General features: G+C 41.2%; 1 protein-coding gene across 1 annotated transcript in view; it reads left to right on the plus strand.

Moving 5' to 3' along the window:
- Window positions 1-18,456, plus strand: part of KIF13A (kinesin family member 13A) — a 2,301,375-nt gene that overhangs the window by 1,067,672 nt on the left and 1,215,247 nt on the right. The window contains exon 13 of the mRNA XM_044065730.1: window positions 6,393-6,544. Within this exon, the coding sequence (XP_043921665.1) occupies window positions 6,393-6,544 (152 nt within the window). The remainder of the gene's footprint in view (window positions 1-6,392; window positions 6,545-18,456) is intronic.

Below are 18,456 nucleotides of genomic sequence, written 5' to 3' on the forward strand. Positions count from 1 at the left end.
TACTTCACTGTTGGATTTTGGAGAATTTTACTCTTGTGGAATTTTAACGAAAGGTGGAATAAACTTTACTGTGCTCGGATTTTGCCCTTGTATTTGGATTAATTTCATGGTATTTTGTTTCACCAAGGTGAGCGGACTGTTACTTCCAGGGATTGTGTTTTTCAAGGGTTGGTTTATTACTTACAATCCTGGTGCTCGAGTATCTTGCAGTGTTGGTGTATTTGTTCGAGCGAGGTGGTTGACAGTCTGCACACTTCTTTTTTACCTTACTCACAGAGTCTTTTGTTAGCTAACAGAGAGAGATTTTACGGAGCAAGTTGTCCAGTTTGTGAAAACAAATAGTGATTTCTGGCACTCACTCTTATTAAAAGACTTTCGGTACCTCTCCGCATTTAGCGGTTGTTGTTTGCAAAGTATTCTGGCTTGTAACACACCTCACAGCTTGTGCGGTTCCTTCGTGATGGAAAATCAGAATGAACACAACTTGAAAGGCAATCATCAAGCCCCAATAGTTTCTTGTAATAATAGCAACGACAATATTGGGCAATTGATTTAACTAATGACTCTGCAATACCAACAGTTACAGAGTACGTTAGATAAATTACTAACAAGAGCAATGACGCAAGTTACGTTACGCCCGATGACAGCTAATTTACTTGATCCGAACGGAGAAGTAAGAGATAACAATGAACCTAGTACATCCACAAACAGTATTCCTTGTGGACAGGCGGTTTGTGGGAACGTATTACAACAAGATGACAACAGGAGGAACAGATTCGAATGATGGTTACATGAGGAACCACTATAATCTAATCAGGGGCGGCAAGTGAAAACATTGGACATACACCAACGACTAAAAGAGTTTGAACAGAAAATGAGCAAGGTACATAACTTGCAAATTTACAATGCATACCTTACAGAATGCATTAAAGTGCAAAGAATTTCTAAAGGCCTAAGAATGGCCAAATTTCCCAATGGACTTTTAGTTGGACAGACTGAACTTGATGAATTGCTTTCTATGTTTGATAGGCATGGTATTGAATTGTTACACTTTATTATCAAAGTTAACAACTGCAAAATTCTTTCTCTTTTAAGTGAAGTTAACAAATTAAATGAGGACATTTTAAATGTTGAAGTTAAATATGACAATATTTGTAAGAAAATAGAACAGCAGGTGAAGGACAATACACAGAGAAAACAATGTAAATTAAAGAGGGATGAACTGGAATATAAGCAAACAGAAGTTTATTTGTTACCTAGAAGTTATTATGGGGAAAGTATTGAAATGGGTAGAACAGGCAGCAATTCAGATTTTTTTAGTTAATCAGGAGAATGGATGGGGACAAAACACTAATTACAGTCAGGAAGTAGTGGATGAAGTTTTCGACCAAGAATTTCCCCAGTTAAGAAGGTCTGAAAGGTTACAGAATATAGACTGTAACTGACAGAACTTGAATAACAATTTTTTAGGGGGTCAACAGACAGCCAGGGGGAGATTACCGAGGGGTCAGAGAACATACTGGAACAACAGGAACAGCAGATTCTAAAAGTAACTACAGATAGTAATTTGATCACAGAAGACCAGTTAGGGATTACTTATACCAGGAATGATTTCAAGATTTTTAACTATACAGGCCATTTAGTTACAGACACACATTTCACCTTGTTTGAGAAGAGATTCAAATTTGTTCCAGTGAGGAAACCAGGGTTGGCACAAACATTAACTGAACTAAAGTTATACACAAGGAAACTAAATTTACAGCTATATTTTAAGCAAATAAACAATGAAAACAAAGTGAATGGAAGTATCTGGAAGAAAAAAAGTGTGTTTAATCCCTCATTAAATCCAGTGATGGCACATTATGAGAATATGTGTAGAAGGGAAATTTGTAAACAATATTATGGTTTCAGAGAAGAGTTTTACAATTTAACCAGAGAAGAAAAAATGTTATTAAATGAATTGAGAGTCTAATTTAATATGGATAATGAAGTCAGACAAGGGAGGGGGAGTAGTCCTAGTAGAAACAATTGATTATATTAATGAGATAACTAATATGTTACAGGATACAGAAAAGTATTCAATTGCTTCTAGGAATGAAGTTAATATGGTTCATAGGAGATTAGAGATGTACATAGAGGACAGCTTAATGCAGGAAGTGATTAATGAGATATTTAACTTCCTACAGAACCAACACCCCTTTGTCCCTACTGTATTCAGTATACCAAAGGTACACAAGGACATTTACCACCCACCTTACAGATTGATTATAGCAGCCCAAGGTAGTTCGACATACCCATTGGGAGTCTTTATTGATAGTTTATTAAAGGACATTTTACACAAGACAGATTGTCGTCAAAGACTCATGGGATTTTTTTAACCCGGATAAAACAGGAATTTTACGCACAGTGCACTGTTTTTTCAACTTTTGATTATGTTGACCTGTTTGGATCAATTCCCCATGAATTGGGGTTAGAAATGTTTCAGGAAGCACTAATGGAATACAGTAATTTGAATGCTACCATGATTAATTTCGTAGTACAAATGATGGAATGGGTACTAAAAAATAATTTTTTCATATTTGAAGAAGAATATTACAGGCAACTTAAGGGGGTTGCAATGGGGTCAAGTTCTGCCCCCATTTTTGCCAACTTAGTTTTTTGTATGTGGGAGAAGAAATACATCTTTGGTACTGAATTTTCCAAAGATCGGATACTTTATACCTGTTATTTGGACGATATATTTATTTTATGGAAGGTAGACCAAGAAAGAGTATTAAAATTTGAGAGTTTCATTAATAACATTTGTGAACATTTCCAATTTACTCACACTTATAACCCACAAGGTATAGATTATTTGGACGTAAGGTTGACTAAAAATATTTATCAGAACCGTTTTGAATCACTGGTCCACAGGAAACCGACATATTCTAATAGTCTTTTGAGGTTTGAGAGTCAACACCCATTGTACATTAAGAGAAATATAGTAAGAGGCCAGATGATTAGAGGGGCTAGAATGTGTTCAACCTTTGAAGGGTTAACCAAAGAACTGATGTTACTGACTCAAATGTTTATGAACAGGGGATACTCCAAGGAATTGGTGGAGAAATTTAAGGAAGAGATTATGAAAGGATGGGATAATAAATGTATTCCCCTATTAGGACAACAAGTTTTTAACAAGAAACAGAGTAACCAGACCAGTAGATATACATATTCTATGGTAATATAATTTAGTTCATTTGGCAGGGAGGTACAAAAGATTCTTACCAAGGATTGGGTGATTCTGGAAGGAAATGAAGAGTACACCCACTGGTTAGGTACGGGTCCACTCTTTACCAACAGAGTGGGGAAGAATATGAAATATTTATTAGAACACAATATTTAAGTATAGTTAAACGTACCAGCAAATGTGGTAGGTGTAACCAATGTTCACTGATTTTAGAAAGCAGTGAATACAGGGTAGAATATATGACACCCACGGTTAGGATGGTTGGTGGTAATTGTCAAACAAGAGGGGTGGTTTATATTGCCATATGTCAAAGTTGTTCCAATTTCTATGTAGGGAAAACAGATCTTTAATGCAAAGAATTTATGAACACACATATGCCATGGAAACTAAGAACAAAAATAATGCCCTTTTTAAACATTCAGAAATGTGTTCTAATTTTACCAGTTTCAAGTTTGGTATACTTGAGATAGTGAAAAGGAACACCGGAGGAGGTGATTGGGGGAACGAACTTGAAACTAGGGAACTACACTGGCAGTTGACATTAAATGCCACAGAATTCCCAGGTATTAATGACCACCTATCTATACGGCCAGTGTTAAAACAGAGAGCTAGGATGTTGTAAGCTTTAGAAAGGTTTAATTACTGAAACAAAAATTTACGTTTTTAGTTTTATACACTCTGCTAGGAAACACAATTTTATATGTATTGCAATCCTGCTAACACAGTTCTTGAGTATGTGTATATACATATTTCTAATTTTCAGTGAACTGTATTTTTAAAAAGTTAATTGTTTTTTTAAAAGTTAATTGGTTATTTAAGTATACAAAGGTATTTAAGTGTAAAGAGGAGGGAAATACAATAGTTTGATAAAGTCTGGTATATTCACAGACGAAAGCGCTTACTTCACTGTTGGTTTTTGGAGAATTTTAATCTTGTGAAATTTTAACGAAAGGTGGAATAAACTTTACTGTGCTCGGATTTTGCCCTTGTATTTGGATTAATTTCATGGTGTTTCGTTTCACCAAGGTGAGTGGACTGTTACTTTCAGGGATTGTGTTTTTCAAGGGTTGGAACTTTTTTCCCCCTTCCCTGCATCATTGACATCTGATTCCTCTATTGTCAACTCGTATATTGTGCGTCTGCCTGTTGGTTAATTGAACCATGGCCCTCCTGAGACTCATGCTAGGGAGATCCCCATTGTGGAAGAGCCCTTACACTTTGTAAGTGCCCAGTCCCCCCCCATTTGCAAGTTACAAAGGGTATGAGTATCCATGTGTCAAGGATGGGGCCAGGTATCATCATACTAAGGCTCGCAGGGGGTAGTTGCTCTTTTAAGCACTGACATGCAGGACTGATCTTATCAGGTGAACATGCATTTGCAGTGCAGGCATAATGCCTTCACCATTGTGTTGACATGACCCACTATGTCTACTCATCTTAAACTGTAGTGGCTTCCATTTTGGCCCTGGTTTTACTGCTGGGGCTTGCAAGCCAAATGTGCCCCTGGATACTCCCTTATGCAGTGCCCTGGAAGAACTGATCTGGCCAATGCCTTATCACTCCATTTCCACCTAACTGGATCCAACAGGCACTCGAGCTGCTAGTCAAAATTGGGTCAGCAGAGTCATAGTTAGTGCTTTGTCTTCTGTATCATGGAGTTAGCTGTGGGGGTAGATTGTATTCTTAATTGCTGTATATACCTGAGCATTCATGTATAATGTCCTTTAAAATTTTACACACTGCCAAAAATAAAGTTTTTGTTACCTACAAATAAGCATAGAATGCAGGTTGTTTACATACTTTGCCAAAATTCCATTGTAGGCCAGTGAGTAAATCTGGATGAACTTGCTTCAAATTAACTTTTTATTTTCTTGCAACAGCCGACACCCTGCCTCTGCTGCCCCGCCCAGCCCAGATTGAGGATTTCTCCTCATACACACCATGTGGGTGTATATATATATATATATATGTGTGTGTATATATATATATATATATATATATATATATATATATATATATATATATATATATATATATATATATATATATATATATATATATATATATAAGGATGTATATATATATATATATATATATATAGATACATATATATATATATATATATATATATTATTTCATGATCTCATGAATCTCATGATTGAAAAAAGTATACATATATAAAATGTGTGTGCGTGTCTCTCTCTCCATATAGATGTATATATCTATATATATATCTATATATATATATAGAGAGAGATTGATTGATCGATATATATTGGCAGGTAGATGTGTGTGAGACTGTGTTTTGTGTGTATGTATATTTAATTTATATAAATGTAAGACACTTTGTATTGGAAACATTATCATTCTGTTCAGATGTTGTGGTGTAAAACATTTTTCATTAAAATTCAAGTTGCTTATTTATTTTTAAAGTTAAGCATGTGTTATGATGCTTTTTTTTATATGGAAGTGCTCCAGCATGATTCCCTGAAAGTTTTATGAGCATATGTCAGACCATTTCAGCAATGCAGACCATTTTAGAATGTGAACAAAAATGGGCCTGACCCAGTTTTAGGAACATATCTTTCTTGAAAATAGTCAGTAACAGAGGGGTTAATGACATTAAGAGTGAAGGAATTTACATGATCTAGGATTTCTTGCTTTTGGTAATACTTATATTCATGTAAAATTTATTTTAATTTTTCTTACTTAATCTTTTGTCAGACTGTTTCTTTGGAATTTATCTGTAGTGATGGAAGGGGGGGTGCCTTCTGTGCAGAGTATGCATGTCCTGCCTTTGTCTGCATGGGTTTCTTCTAGGTGATGTGGTTTCCTCCCACATTCCAAAAGCATGCAATAGGTGGATTGGGCACTCTAAATTGACAATAGGTGTGAGCGTGCCTGCGAGTGTATGGTATGGAAGAACAGCCGTGGCACGGCTAGCCACCTGGCATTGTGAACATTGGCTGTAGATGATTCTATTGTTGAACTGATACCCTTACCCCCATGTGCAAAAGAAGCTGTGGATGGATGGTTAGGAAAACCATAGTTCATAGGGCAGTGACAAAATTTTGTGACAGTAGTAGATGTACAGTAGATTATGCCTAGTGTTAATTTTAATAAGTTAACTCATTCTACCATACTTTTATTTTTTCTGTTTTTATAGGATTATGTTGTCAGTGTGACAGAAGAATTTCTGGAGTTCATCTCTGAGGGTGCTCTAGCTATTGAAGTCTGGGGTCATCGATGTGCTGGTAATGGTCGGTCGATTTGGGAGGTAGATGCATTACAAGCCAAAACAAGGACACTGCTGGACAGGTGGACACACTTCTACCATTTTCACACTCATTTTAAGATAAAATAAACACTCTTTCAAGCATGTTACCTCATTTAAGTTGCATCTTCAGAACTGTTTGCACAATTGATAGCCTGATGTATAAGGCAGTGACAGACTGTCTGGAGGAAAGCCCTAAGACAGCAGTTAGGTAATAGATATTCCACGATGAGAAATGGCAGTATTAGAAGACGCAACAGTTATAATCAGGTCACTATTCATAACCATGTTGTTGTGTTTGAGACATGGCTGCCAAGAAATTCTCCTCAAGTATGAATCCTTCTGATGAATTTCCACGTGGAAATACCATACTTTATCCTTGGTCGCTCATGGTGTCTCTGGTCCCAGGCTTGCAGAATCTTAGCTTGTCTAGAGTCTTCCACAAGGCTTGTGATGAATACTCCAGTACTACAGAAAGATGACGTCTTCCAGTAATGCTACCTGAATCATCAGACCTTCCAGAAGTAGTTGCAGAAATACTGGAAGCACAAAAATGGTTCTTTATCTCTAGAGATATCCTGTTCCTCCTTAACCTGTCAGTCTTAGGTTTTTGCTTCTGTCCTATTCAGGCATATTTATGACCTGTGAATTGGTTATCTTTCTGTGAAAAGCCATGTTTTTGAATTGGTGAGTGTTGTAATTATGGCACAACGCTAATAGATGAAGCGCTTTCTAAAGGGAATTTTCTCTGTTTTGTGCTTTGAGCTAAAAAAAAAAAAAAAAAAAATACTTTTCTCCATAGGACTTGAATTTTGTGATTAATATGTTACCATATCAGGTCCTCAAACCAGCTGGTTTGCTAGACCTCCACAGTTAATATCCAAAGGGATGCTATTCTTGTCAGTTGTTACTGTGATTCTGTAAGATTTTTAAGCTGGGAAATCTTGTGTACGATGAACATATTTAATTTTCTGGGAAGACCACTTCTCAGAGGACTAATCTTTTCAGGATCCCGTGTAATCCATTGCCCTTTGTCATTTTCCTGGAGGTTTAGAACAGCACATCTTTAACTGTATGGATATGTGGTGCCAGATGTGGTTCTACATCAGTGGGACGCATGAGCACAGGTAGATGAATTAACTGCCTCCTTTGCTTCTGTTAAGGAGGGTGGTACAGTGTCAAAGCAGATTGTACACTTTACAACCTTGTGTTTTCAGAAGGCCAGTAAATCATGATACTAACTGATAACAATCACCAATATAGGTTCATGGGTAAGTACTAGGCTAGATGTTGTTGCAGGCCATTTTAAGTCTAGACCATTTCTGTTTTGGTGCTTGAATTAACATAACCTATTTGGTGTTAGATTGGTCTTTACCCATCCCATGGTCAGTATTTAATATGTTACCCCTACTGAGAATAACTGTGATCATGCGTTAGATAATTTTTGGGAATGTGTAATTTCCAGTCTTGTCTTAGAAATGTGTTGTTGGTAGTAATATCTTTACTGTAATCACCATGGTCATTGCTTCACAGTTTTGTCAGGCACTGTAGTTTAGACATGAAGGAAATCATCCTTTATAAGGGCACTATGTCAGCTAGTCTGTCAGGAATCGTACATTTTGCCTTCCATTCAGAGGGTAATTTTAGAGTACTGCTTAGAATTTTGCTTAAGTGCAGGAGGCCCATCAGATTAAGATAAAACAGCTGTGAGTATTTGATATAGCAGTTTGAGAGGGCCCTGTGCAGTGGATCCTTTTCCTGCACAATGTACTGTTATTCTTGTATCCTGTGCTTTGCTTCCTAAAGTTGTTTCAGGAAACTGAGAGTAAACCTCAAGGTTTTCTGCGTCCTTGTATTTAATGTTTTGTTGCAAGTGGAACCTAGGGACTTAAAGAATGTGCATGCCCAACCCTGACGTGGATACAGTATTTCAACTAAGGTGTCCAATCTAAATATCAGGATTTCAAGATTTTCAATAACTGCACAGGAAAGCAGCAGAAGGAAGCACTAAAGAGTTCCACCTTCTGCAGAGGACACTTTCAAGTGTCATCTGATATTTGTTCATTGTTAGTCTATGACTAGTTGAGTATATGCACATTTACATAAAAAGGTTTAACATTTTTAGGGTTGGTTTTGGTTTCCTGCACAAGATTGAGCTGGTAGGATTTGTTTACATACATGACACATTTACTTGCACTTTGCAAGTCATACAGTGTTTTTTTTTTTTTAATTCCTCATACTTAATGCAATAAAAAATTTGTTGTAAAGTAACAGAATTGCACAAATTAATGATTGCCAGTAGGTCTTCATGCAACTCCTGAAATAGATGAACAGGGTTCCTGTTCTTTTTAATTTTGTATATTTTTACAGTATTAGGAGTTCCTTGGGTTTGCTTCTCTGTTACTGCTCCATTTTTTTATTCGTATAATCTGGAAAGTGAGAAAAGATCAGTATCCTTTATAAATGCCACCAAGGAAGGTACCAGAATATACTAGTAGGTGGTCAAACTGAATATTGATTGAGGAGCAACATATTAGATTGGCGCTTTGATTGCAGCATTGCACTAGAGTCTTCATATGCTGCAGGAACCTTCCCCGAAGATCTGTTACAAGGAGTACAGTATCTCAGCAGATGTTCTTCGTGTTTCACTGTTGCAGTCATCACACTTGGGTTATCTGCCTGCAGGTAGCCCTCAGTCAGCCCGAATACCAGAGTCTTGGGATTTCTGCGTCAAATGCTGTCGCCCCTTCCATGACGTCAGGTTGTCAGGGGTATAAAACATGCAGCCAACACCATTACATCAGTCTTTCTTGCCGAGAAGGAGCCCGAAGCAGAAGCAGTTTGCAAGTGCCTGTCAGCTGCTACCTGAAATTTTCTTTTTTCGAGTTTCAAACCTGAAGTCTTCCAAAGCTAAGTACTCCGTTGGGGATTCTTTTTTCTTGCTCTAACCGATGTCTGAAAAAGTTAACAATTGTCTTGCCTGTGGAAGGCAAATACCTCATAGAGATTTTCATTCTTACTGCGTCACCTGTTTAGGCCCAGACCACGACGTCCCTCGCTGTCGGTTTTGTGCTTTAACGCCCGAACGTTTTGTCATCAGGCTATTTTTGTAGCTAAATTCTTTCGCCTTCGTTCTCTGCATTCCGAAATGGCTTCGGTAAGCCATCCGACTACTGATCTTCTGAAAAAGCACAAAGACAGAGACCACATAGGTCAAAAACTGCCAATGATGCTTCTGTTAAGCTAGTCGCCAGTCCGCCGGTAGTCAGTGAGGCGCCTTTGCAGCCCCTGATGCCCACTTCTACAGATTTGCAGGCGTTTGCTGAGACCCATTTGGAGTCTGGTATGCCGAGAGATGCTTCGACTATGGAACCTGTGGATGTCTCTACCTTGGATGTGTCCGGAGCCACTGTGCAGGCACTGGCTTCTGAGGGTGTATTCCGACCTACTGATATTCGTATTAAGCCGACAACTTCTTTCTCAACTAAAACTACCAAGTTTCTCAAGCCCAGAGTTCACACTATGCCTAGAAAATCGAAGTCCAATGCACATGCTTAAGCTCCCATGCCACAAAAACAAATGCTTAGAATGGCTGAAGACCTTATTACTCTAATTAGGGTAAGCCAGCCTTCCCCTGCTAAAAGACAAAGAATTGAATTTCCTTCTGATTCTACAGACCAGGAGTCTGATGACTCTGACCCTTCTGATTACCAGGACATACCCTTATCTACCTATGAGGATTCAGATACAGAGGAATCCATTCCCTCTGCCTCCCCTCCAGAGGATTTTTCTTTTGGTGAAACCTTACATACCTTAAGAGACCATTTACGCTGGAAATGTCAGGACTATCCTCAGTCCAAAAAGAGACTCGGGAATTTTTAGATTTGCCTCAGCACAGGCCTCCAGCTATACCCCCTGTCCTGGATATTGTAGATGATGTCTTCATGGAATCCAGTCTTACTCCTGACACTTTACCAACAGCTCCTAGAAAACGTGACTCACAAATTTCTCTTTAAGAATCCTACTGCAGATCCAGAGACCATTTCCCAGGGACCTAAAGGCATTAAGGCTACTACAGCCAAAATCCCTACCCCTTCAAACAGGGATTCTAGAGCTTTAGACAGATGGGGTAAGAAGGTATATACCTGCAACCCTTGCCATCAGGGCTTTGAATTGCCAGTTTCACATGTTGAAGTACCAGCAACATATTATGGAATTAATTAAACAAAAAATGGTGTTACTTCCAGATTGTGCAGAAAATAAAAATTTACAAGCGTTAATGCATTCTGCAAACCAAGTTAGTAAACATACTTTGCAGTGTAGGTTTGATACCTTAGAAGCATCTTGCAGGGCTGCTGTCACTGGGTCTGTACAGAGAAGGCATGCTTGGCTGAAGGAACAAGTCTTGCCAGACCATGTCAAAGCAAAATTACTAGATGCTCCACTAAATCAGGATCATTTGTTTGACACAAAAGCAGAAGTAGTTCTTAAAAAGATGGAAGAAAAAGCTAAATCTATGCAAACTGTCAAAGATTTGTTACAGGTGCAGCCACCTAGATTTAGTAGGCATTGGCCTTCAAAAAACTGGTCCTTTCCAGTCCCTCCCAGGCCTTCTCAGTCCAAACCCAGGGGACACAGACCCGCAAAACTACAGTCTCAGGGTATGCAGAGATCTAAACAATGGAGTGTTCCCACCTCGAAAACAGGGAGTGGGTAAGCCACCCCCTTATGGAAAAAAGTTCACAATGGCTTTCCAATTATCCTTCCCAGCCATGCCCAAGTACTTGGACCCCTAGGAGGAAAACATACCCTTCATGCAAAAAACTGGATGTCCATTACTCAGGACCAATGGGTTCTAAACATTGTATCCCAGGGATACAGATTTTACTTCCACTCACTCCCAACCCTAAGCGGGTTGCCAGATCTTCCTCCAAACCAATGGGCTGAGGCTCAGAAGCAAGTACTTTCCCTTCTGCATATCAGGGCTATTCAACCTGTTCCAGTAGAACAAAGGGGACAGGGTTTCTACTCCAGACTGTTCCTGGTGGCCAGAAAAGAGAGCTCTTGGCACCCTATCCTGGATCTATTAATTCTCAACACCTTTCTGGTGGTCCCAAAATTCAAAATGCTTACACTGCAACAGCTTCTTCTTATGCTAGCCAAGGATGCCTGGTTAGTCACCTTAGACTTAAAAGAAGCTTATCTGCACATCCCCGTAAGGGAGTCTTGCAGGAAATATCTACATTTCAGGGCAGGCTCTATGCACCATCAGTTCTTTGCACTTCCCTTTGGCTTATCTACTGCGCCCAGAGTACTCACAAATTGCCTGGCTCCAGCTATTGCATACTGCAGGCAGAGAAATATTCAAATTTACCCATACTTGGACGATTGCCTGATTCAGGCAGACAGTCAGGAATTGCTACTTCAGCACCTGGCATTTGTAAAAAGACTTCTAACTTCACTGGGATACACCATCAACGAAAAGAAATCACAACTGGTGCCCAGCCAACAAATTGTATTCCTGGGAGCAAGCTTGAACACAACTTCGCAGATGGCATTCCTCACTCCAGAAAAGCAGGTCCATTTGACTATTTCAAACTAATGGCCACCAAAACCCAGCTATCTGCAAGGAAAATACTGCAAGCCCTAGGGATTATGGCCTCAGGCATTCTGCTAATTCCATATGCAAGACTGCATATGAGGAAACTTCAGTGGTACTTAAAAGTCTCTGGTGTCAACGTTCTCAGGACCTGGAAACCATGATTCCTGTCATACCTTGTCTAAGGGCAGAGTTCCTTTGGTGGGCAGAGGCATGCAACCACAACAAGAGACTTTCTTTCACTCAACCCCTCGCCGCCCAAACCCTGAGAACAGACACATCAGACTATGCATGGGGAGCTCACATGCCAGGCAAATGCATTCAAGGCAAATGGAGCCCAGAACAAATTCCCCTGCATGTCAATCAAAAAGAGATGCTAGCTGTAGAGAATGCTCTGACAGCCTTCAAATACCTTATCCTTCCAGGACAGCTCCTGATAAAGACCAACAACACCACAGTTATGTGGTACATAAACAAGCAGGGGGGAACTCATTCTTACACACACTGCAGGTTAGCCATGGCCCTGTGGAACAGCCTTGAGCAACCAAGTGCACCTACAAGCTCAATTCCTGCCAGACCAGCAAAATTCACTGGTAGACGACTTAAGCAGAAATCTACTGAATCTTCACGAGTGGAAATTGGAACCTAACTCATTCAAACTTGTAACCCAGAGGTGGGGAACACCAGAAGTGGACCTTTTTACCTCCCCCAAAACCACCAATTGAGCAAATTTTGCAGCAGGAACCCTCACAGCAGAGCCTGGAAGATGGATGCCCTATCCTTTACATGGGAAAACCTCTCAATTTATGCCTTTCCTCCTCTACCCCTCCTCTCAAAAGTACTACTCAAGATCATACAGGACAGGCCAAGTGCAATCCTTATTGCACCAGACTGGCCATGCCAGCACTGGTACCCACTCCTATGCAGTCTGACAGCAGTGCCTCCCTGGCACCTACATCATACACCTTCCCTGCTGTCTCAGCAGGAGGGACAGATTTTGCATCCGTAGCTGCAAACCCTAAACCTTGCAGCCTGGCATATCCCCTGAATACACCACCAGCATCCCTCAGCAAACAGGTGCTGGATGTCATCCTTGAGGCCAGAAGCCTAGTACTTGGAAATCCTTGGCTGAAAAGTGGAAAATATATTGTTCTTGCAGTCCGTCTCAAGGAAAGGACACAGCTGTGCCCTCCTTACCTCAAATCCTTGATTACCTAGCAGAGCTTCTCCACAAAGGCCTGTCCTTCTCATCCATTAAGATTCATGCCTCTGCCATCTCAGCTCATTATAATACTGAGCCACCTCTTTTTTCTCACCCTCTTATCAAAAGTTCCTGAGAGGAGCTAACAATTTAAGCTCCCACCCCGTCCTGGGACCTTAACTTTATACTGGAGAAGCTCACACTTACCCCTTTTGAACCTGCTGCTTCAGCAGAGTTAAAATTCCTCTCTTGGAAAACAGCCTTACTTCTAGCTATTACTTCAAGAAGAGTGTCTGAGTTACAGGCACTAATGGCGGTGGAGCCCTTTTTCCATGCTGACAGGGTTTCCCTCAGGACTAACCCATCCTTTATGCCCAAGGTGGTATCCAGTGTGGCTTTAAACCAAATCCATCCATTTTCCAACCTTTTTCCCTAATCCTCAGAATAAAGGGGAAAGGATCCTGCACTCATTGGACGTGCACAGACAGCTCAGGTTCTACCTTGACAGGACTAAGTCTTTCAGAAAGTCTGACCAGCTGCTAGTCAGCTTTGCTACAGGGACAGAGGGCAAGGCCATTTCGAAGCAAACCATTTCCAAATGGATAGCACACTGCATCCATTTCCGCTACAAGCACCATGGAAAACCTACCCGTCAGGGGATCAGAACTCATTCCTTTAGAGCTACTTCAACCTGTACAGCATTTTTCAGGGGAGTCCCTACCAGGGATATCCTGGAAGCTGCAACCTGGAGTTCTGTACACACCTTCACCGAGCATTACCACTTACCTGTTTTTTCAAAATCCAGAGCTGGATTTGCTACAGCAGTCTTACAAGGCCTGCTAGCCAGCCCTAACACTTCTTGACTGCCTCCACCCTTCCTCAGCTTTGGGAATCAACCCAAGTGTGATGACTGCAACAGTGAAACACTAAGAACATAGTACAGTTGTGTACGCTTACCATAAATGTAAATGTTCAAGTGTATTATCTGTTGCAGTCCTGGATGTTCTTCATCTCACATTGCTGCAGTCCTTACATATGGGTAGTCCGCTGTCCTCGGTCGGCCCGAATACCAAAGTATTAGGCTGACGTCGGTCATGGGCGCTCAGATCTGACATCAGAGCGTCAGGGTATAAAAGCGCATGACTGACGTCATATCCTCAGTCTTTTTTGCCGCATGGTCCGATGCAGAAACAGCGTTGCAAGTGCCGTTCGGCGTTCTGAAATTTTCGTATTCTGAGTTTCAGACCGAAACCAAGTTGGGCTAAGTACCCCGTTGGGGAATATTTTTGTTTTTTTTCTTGCCTCAGTTAATTCCGGATGTCAGAAAGTGAATAATTGTATTTCTTGTGGGAAACAGATACCGCATAGGGATTATCACTCTCTTTGCATTCCTTGTTTGGGACGGACCACGACGTAGTCGGGTGTCGGTTTTGTGCTAGGTTTAATAAGCGCACTATAAAAAGAAGGTTAGATTGTGCTAGATTAGTCTTTGGTAAGCGGTGTAATTATAATATGCCGTCGGATCCTCCGACGCCCGCTTCCACGAAGAAGCGCAAAGACAAATCCTTGAAACCTAGACAGGTTGATTCGTCCGTTTCGGACGCCGGTCCTGCAGAACCTACAGTGGAGCAGGTGGATCTGGCTGAAGTTTCTGTTGAGTCTCAGGGGGAAACTTTGATTTTGCAGGATGTGGTCTCACAGGAGTCAGGTCAAGCTGAAGGGGCCTCTCAGGTTACTGTTCTCCCTTCTATGCCTAAGGTGGTTAGGCCTTCTGCTACTATTTCTAAGGCTTCTTCTAAGGGCAGGTCTGTTTTGCCTTCCTCTGGTGTTCCTCCAGGTACTTCAGGGTCTGTGCCTAAAAAGCACATGCTTAAAATGGCAGAAGATTTGATTACTTTAATTAGAGGTTCTATGCCCCCTCCTGATAAGAGGCCTAGGGTGGAGCCGGAGTTGGAAAGTTTGGATCAGGCCTCAGATGACTCGGACTCTTCTGCTGAAGATATTCAAGATTTTCCCCCTTATTCGGATTCTGATGCAGAGGATTCCACTCCTTCTGCTTCTCCTCCAGAGGATTTTTCATTTTCAGAAACTCTGCATTCCATGAGGGAGCATTTTAAGTGGGAAGGACAGGATTTCTCTGATTCACAGAAGAGGCTTAGGGAATTCTTGTTTTTACCACAGCATAGACCCTTGGCTATTCCTCCTGTTTTGGATGTTGTTCAAGATGTTTTCTCGGAGGCTTCCCTTAATCCTGATTCTTTGCCTCCTGCGCCAGTTAAACCGGACAGGTATTACAGGGTGCCTGAGGCTCATAAATATCTGTATAAGAGTCCTAGGGCGGACCCAGAAACTATTAGTCAGGGGCCTAAGGGTGTTAGAGCTTCTGTTGTAAAGAATCCGGTTCCTCTAGATAAGGAAGCTAGAGCTTTGGATAGATGGGGTAAGAAGGTGTATACCTCTTCTACTTTAGCAATGAGGGCTTTAAATTGCCAGTTTCATATGTTGAAATATCAGAATTTCCTCCTTTCTCAGCTAAAATCTAAAGTGGATGCTTTGGCAGAGGGCATAGAGTGTAAAGAATTGCAAGATTTAGTACATGTCTCTGAACAGGTGGGTAAGCATTCTTTGCAATGTGGTTTTGATGCTGTACAGGCCTCTTCTAGGGTGGCTGCCACTGGTTCAGTTCTTCGAGGCACGCCTGGCTTAAGGATCAGAATTTGTCCGAGCATGTTAAAGCTAGAATTCTGGATGCCCTTTACAGTCTGAAGTTTTGTTTGGTCCCCTGTGGAGTCGGTTTTGAAGAAAATGGAAGACAAGGCTAAGTCCATGCAGACTGTTAAAGATTTTTGCAGGTGCAACCTCCAAAGTTTAGTAGAAATTGGCCTACTAAGGGGTGGACCTACCCTTCTTCTGATTCTCAGTCTAGGGGTAGATCTAGACGTGGCAGGGGCAGAGCTCACAGTACATTCAGGCCTAGAACTTGGAGTTCACCTGCACAATCTGCAGGTGAGGGCAGGGGCCAGTCCTTTCGTAAACAGGCCCAATGACCTGCATTTTCAGCTGCCAGATTCTTCTTCCCTGGCAGCTCCTTTGGGAGGAAAGTTAGCACTCTTCAAGCAAAACTGGCTTTTAGTCACCCAGGACAAATGGGTATTGGACATTATAAACCGAGGCTACAAGTTCTATTTCCATACATTGCCTTCTTTCAAGGGCATGCCAGACGTTCCTCCTCGGCAAAGGATAGAGGCTCACAAGCAGATTTCTTTACTTCTTCAAATAGGAGCTATACAGCCAGTTCCTCTGTCAGAAGTGGGACTAGGATTTTATTCTCGCCTGTTTCTAGTACCAAAGAAAGGGAACACGTGGAGACCAATTTTGGATTTATCTATCCTCAACACTTATCTGGACATTCCAAAGTTCAAAATGCTGACGTTACAACAGCTTTTACCTCTGTTGGGAAAAGATCACTGGATGGTAACTCTGGATCTCAAAGAGGCTTATCTTCATGTTCCTATCAGGCCCAGTTGCAGGAGGTACCTGCGTTTGGCTGGAAGTTTACATTATCAGTTCTCTGCATTGCCCTTTGGCTTATCTACTGCCCAGAGTGTTCACGAAGGTTCTGGCTCCAGTGATAGCCTTTTTCAGGTTAAGAGGAATACAGATTTATCCTTATTTGGACGATTGCCTGATTATTGCACAACACAAAGACGAACTTCTGCAGCACCTACAGTATGTGATGGTAGTGTTAAGATGCCTAGGGTATTCTGTGAACGAAACAAAGTCCAGTCTAGTACCCTCTCAGGACATGTGCTTTCTGGGTGTGAGACTGAATACAGCTTCCCAGATGGCCTTTTTGACCCCGGACAAACAAAGAAGCCTTTCTCTTTATTTCCATCAAATGTCTCTACAGTCCAAGCTGACTGCAAGGACAGTCCTTCAAGCCTTGGGGTTCATGGCATCTTGTATTCTGGTGCTTCCCAATGCCAAACTGCATATGAGGAAGCTTCAATGGTATCTCAAAAATGTATGGACACAACACTGCCAAGATCTAGACACTGTCATTCAGATAATACCTTGCATTCAGAAAGAATTTTTGTGGTGGGCTCAGGAATGTCACCTAAACAAGGGACTCTCTGTGACCCGACCAGAGGCGAGTCAGATTCTAACGACAGATGCCTCGGACAAGGCTTGAGGAGCACACCTCAATGGAAAATGGGTGCAAGACATGTGGCCTGTCAGACTTCAACATTTGCATATCAACTTGAAGGAGATGTTAGCAGTCCAATTTGCATTGATGGCTTTCAAGGATTTACTTCACCCAGGACAGGTGTTGATTCAAACAGACAACACTACTGTCATGTGGTACATCAACAAGCAAGGGGGAACCCATTCGTACCTTCTTTGCAGGCAAGCGATGATTTTGTGGGAGACTGCTCTCAGTTTACACCTCAATCTTCAGGCAAGGTTTCTACCAGGAGCACAGAACTCCTTAGCAGATGTGTTGAGCAGACAAATTGTGGATCCTCACGAGTGGAAACTGGATCCTCATGTGTTTCAAAAGTTGACAGTGTTATGGGGACCCCAGACATAGATCTGTTCGCTTCTCCACTAAATTACCAGTTGCCAAAGTTTTGCACAAAAATGTTTCATCCCACAGCTTGGAAGGTGGATGCTCTATCATTCAGTTGGAGCAATCTTCATGTCTATGCCTTTCCACCTCTGCCTCTCATTCCCAAGGTACTCCTGAAGGCCAGAAAAGACAAGCCATCCATGATTCTGATAGCACCGGATTGGCCTCGACAGCACTGGTACCCACTACTGAGGAGTTTGGTACGGGAGCCTCCATGGCCTCTGCCTTTGATTCCGCATCTTTTGTCTCAGGAGGGCAATCACTTCCTCAATGTCAAGATTCAGTCTCTGCATCTCACAGCCTGGCATATTCTGTTTTAGACCCTGGAGGGTCTCAGCTTCCACAACAAGTTTTGAATGTTATTTTGGAGGCCAGAAGGCCTAGTACAAGGAAAAAAGTTTACGCTGATAAATGGAGGAGATTTTTTCTTTGGAGCAAAGCGAAGGGTTTTGATGTTTCCAAGCCTGATTTAAGTGTTTCTCTTCAATATCTTACTGAGTTATTGGACAAGGGTTTGTCTTTCTCC

Source organism: Protopterus annectens, chromosome 3.part0 (assembly GCF_019279795.1).
Source record: "Protopterus annectens isolate FY-2018-M chromosome 3.part0, PAN1.0, whole genome shotgun sequence".
Lineage (NCBI taxonomy): Eukaryota > Metazoa > Chordata > Ceratodontiformes > Protopteridae > Protopterus > Protopterus annectens.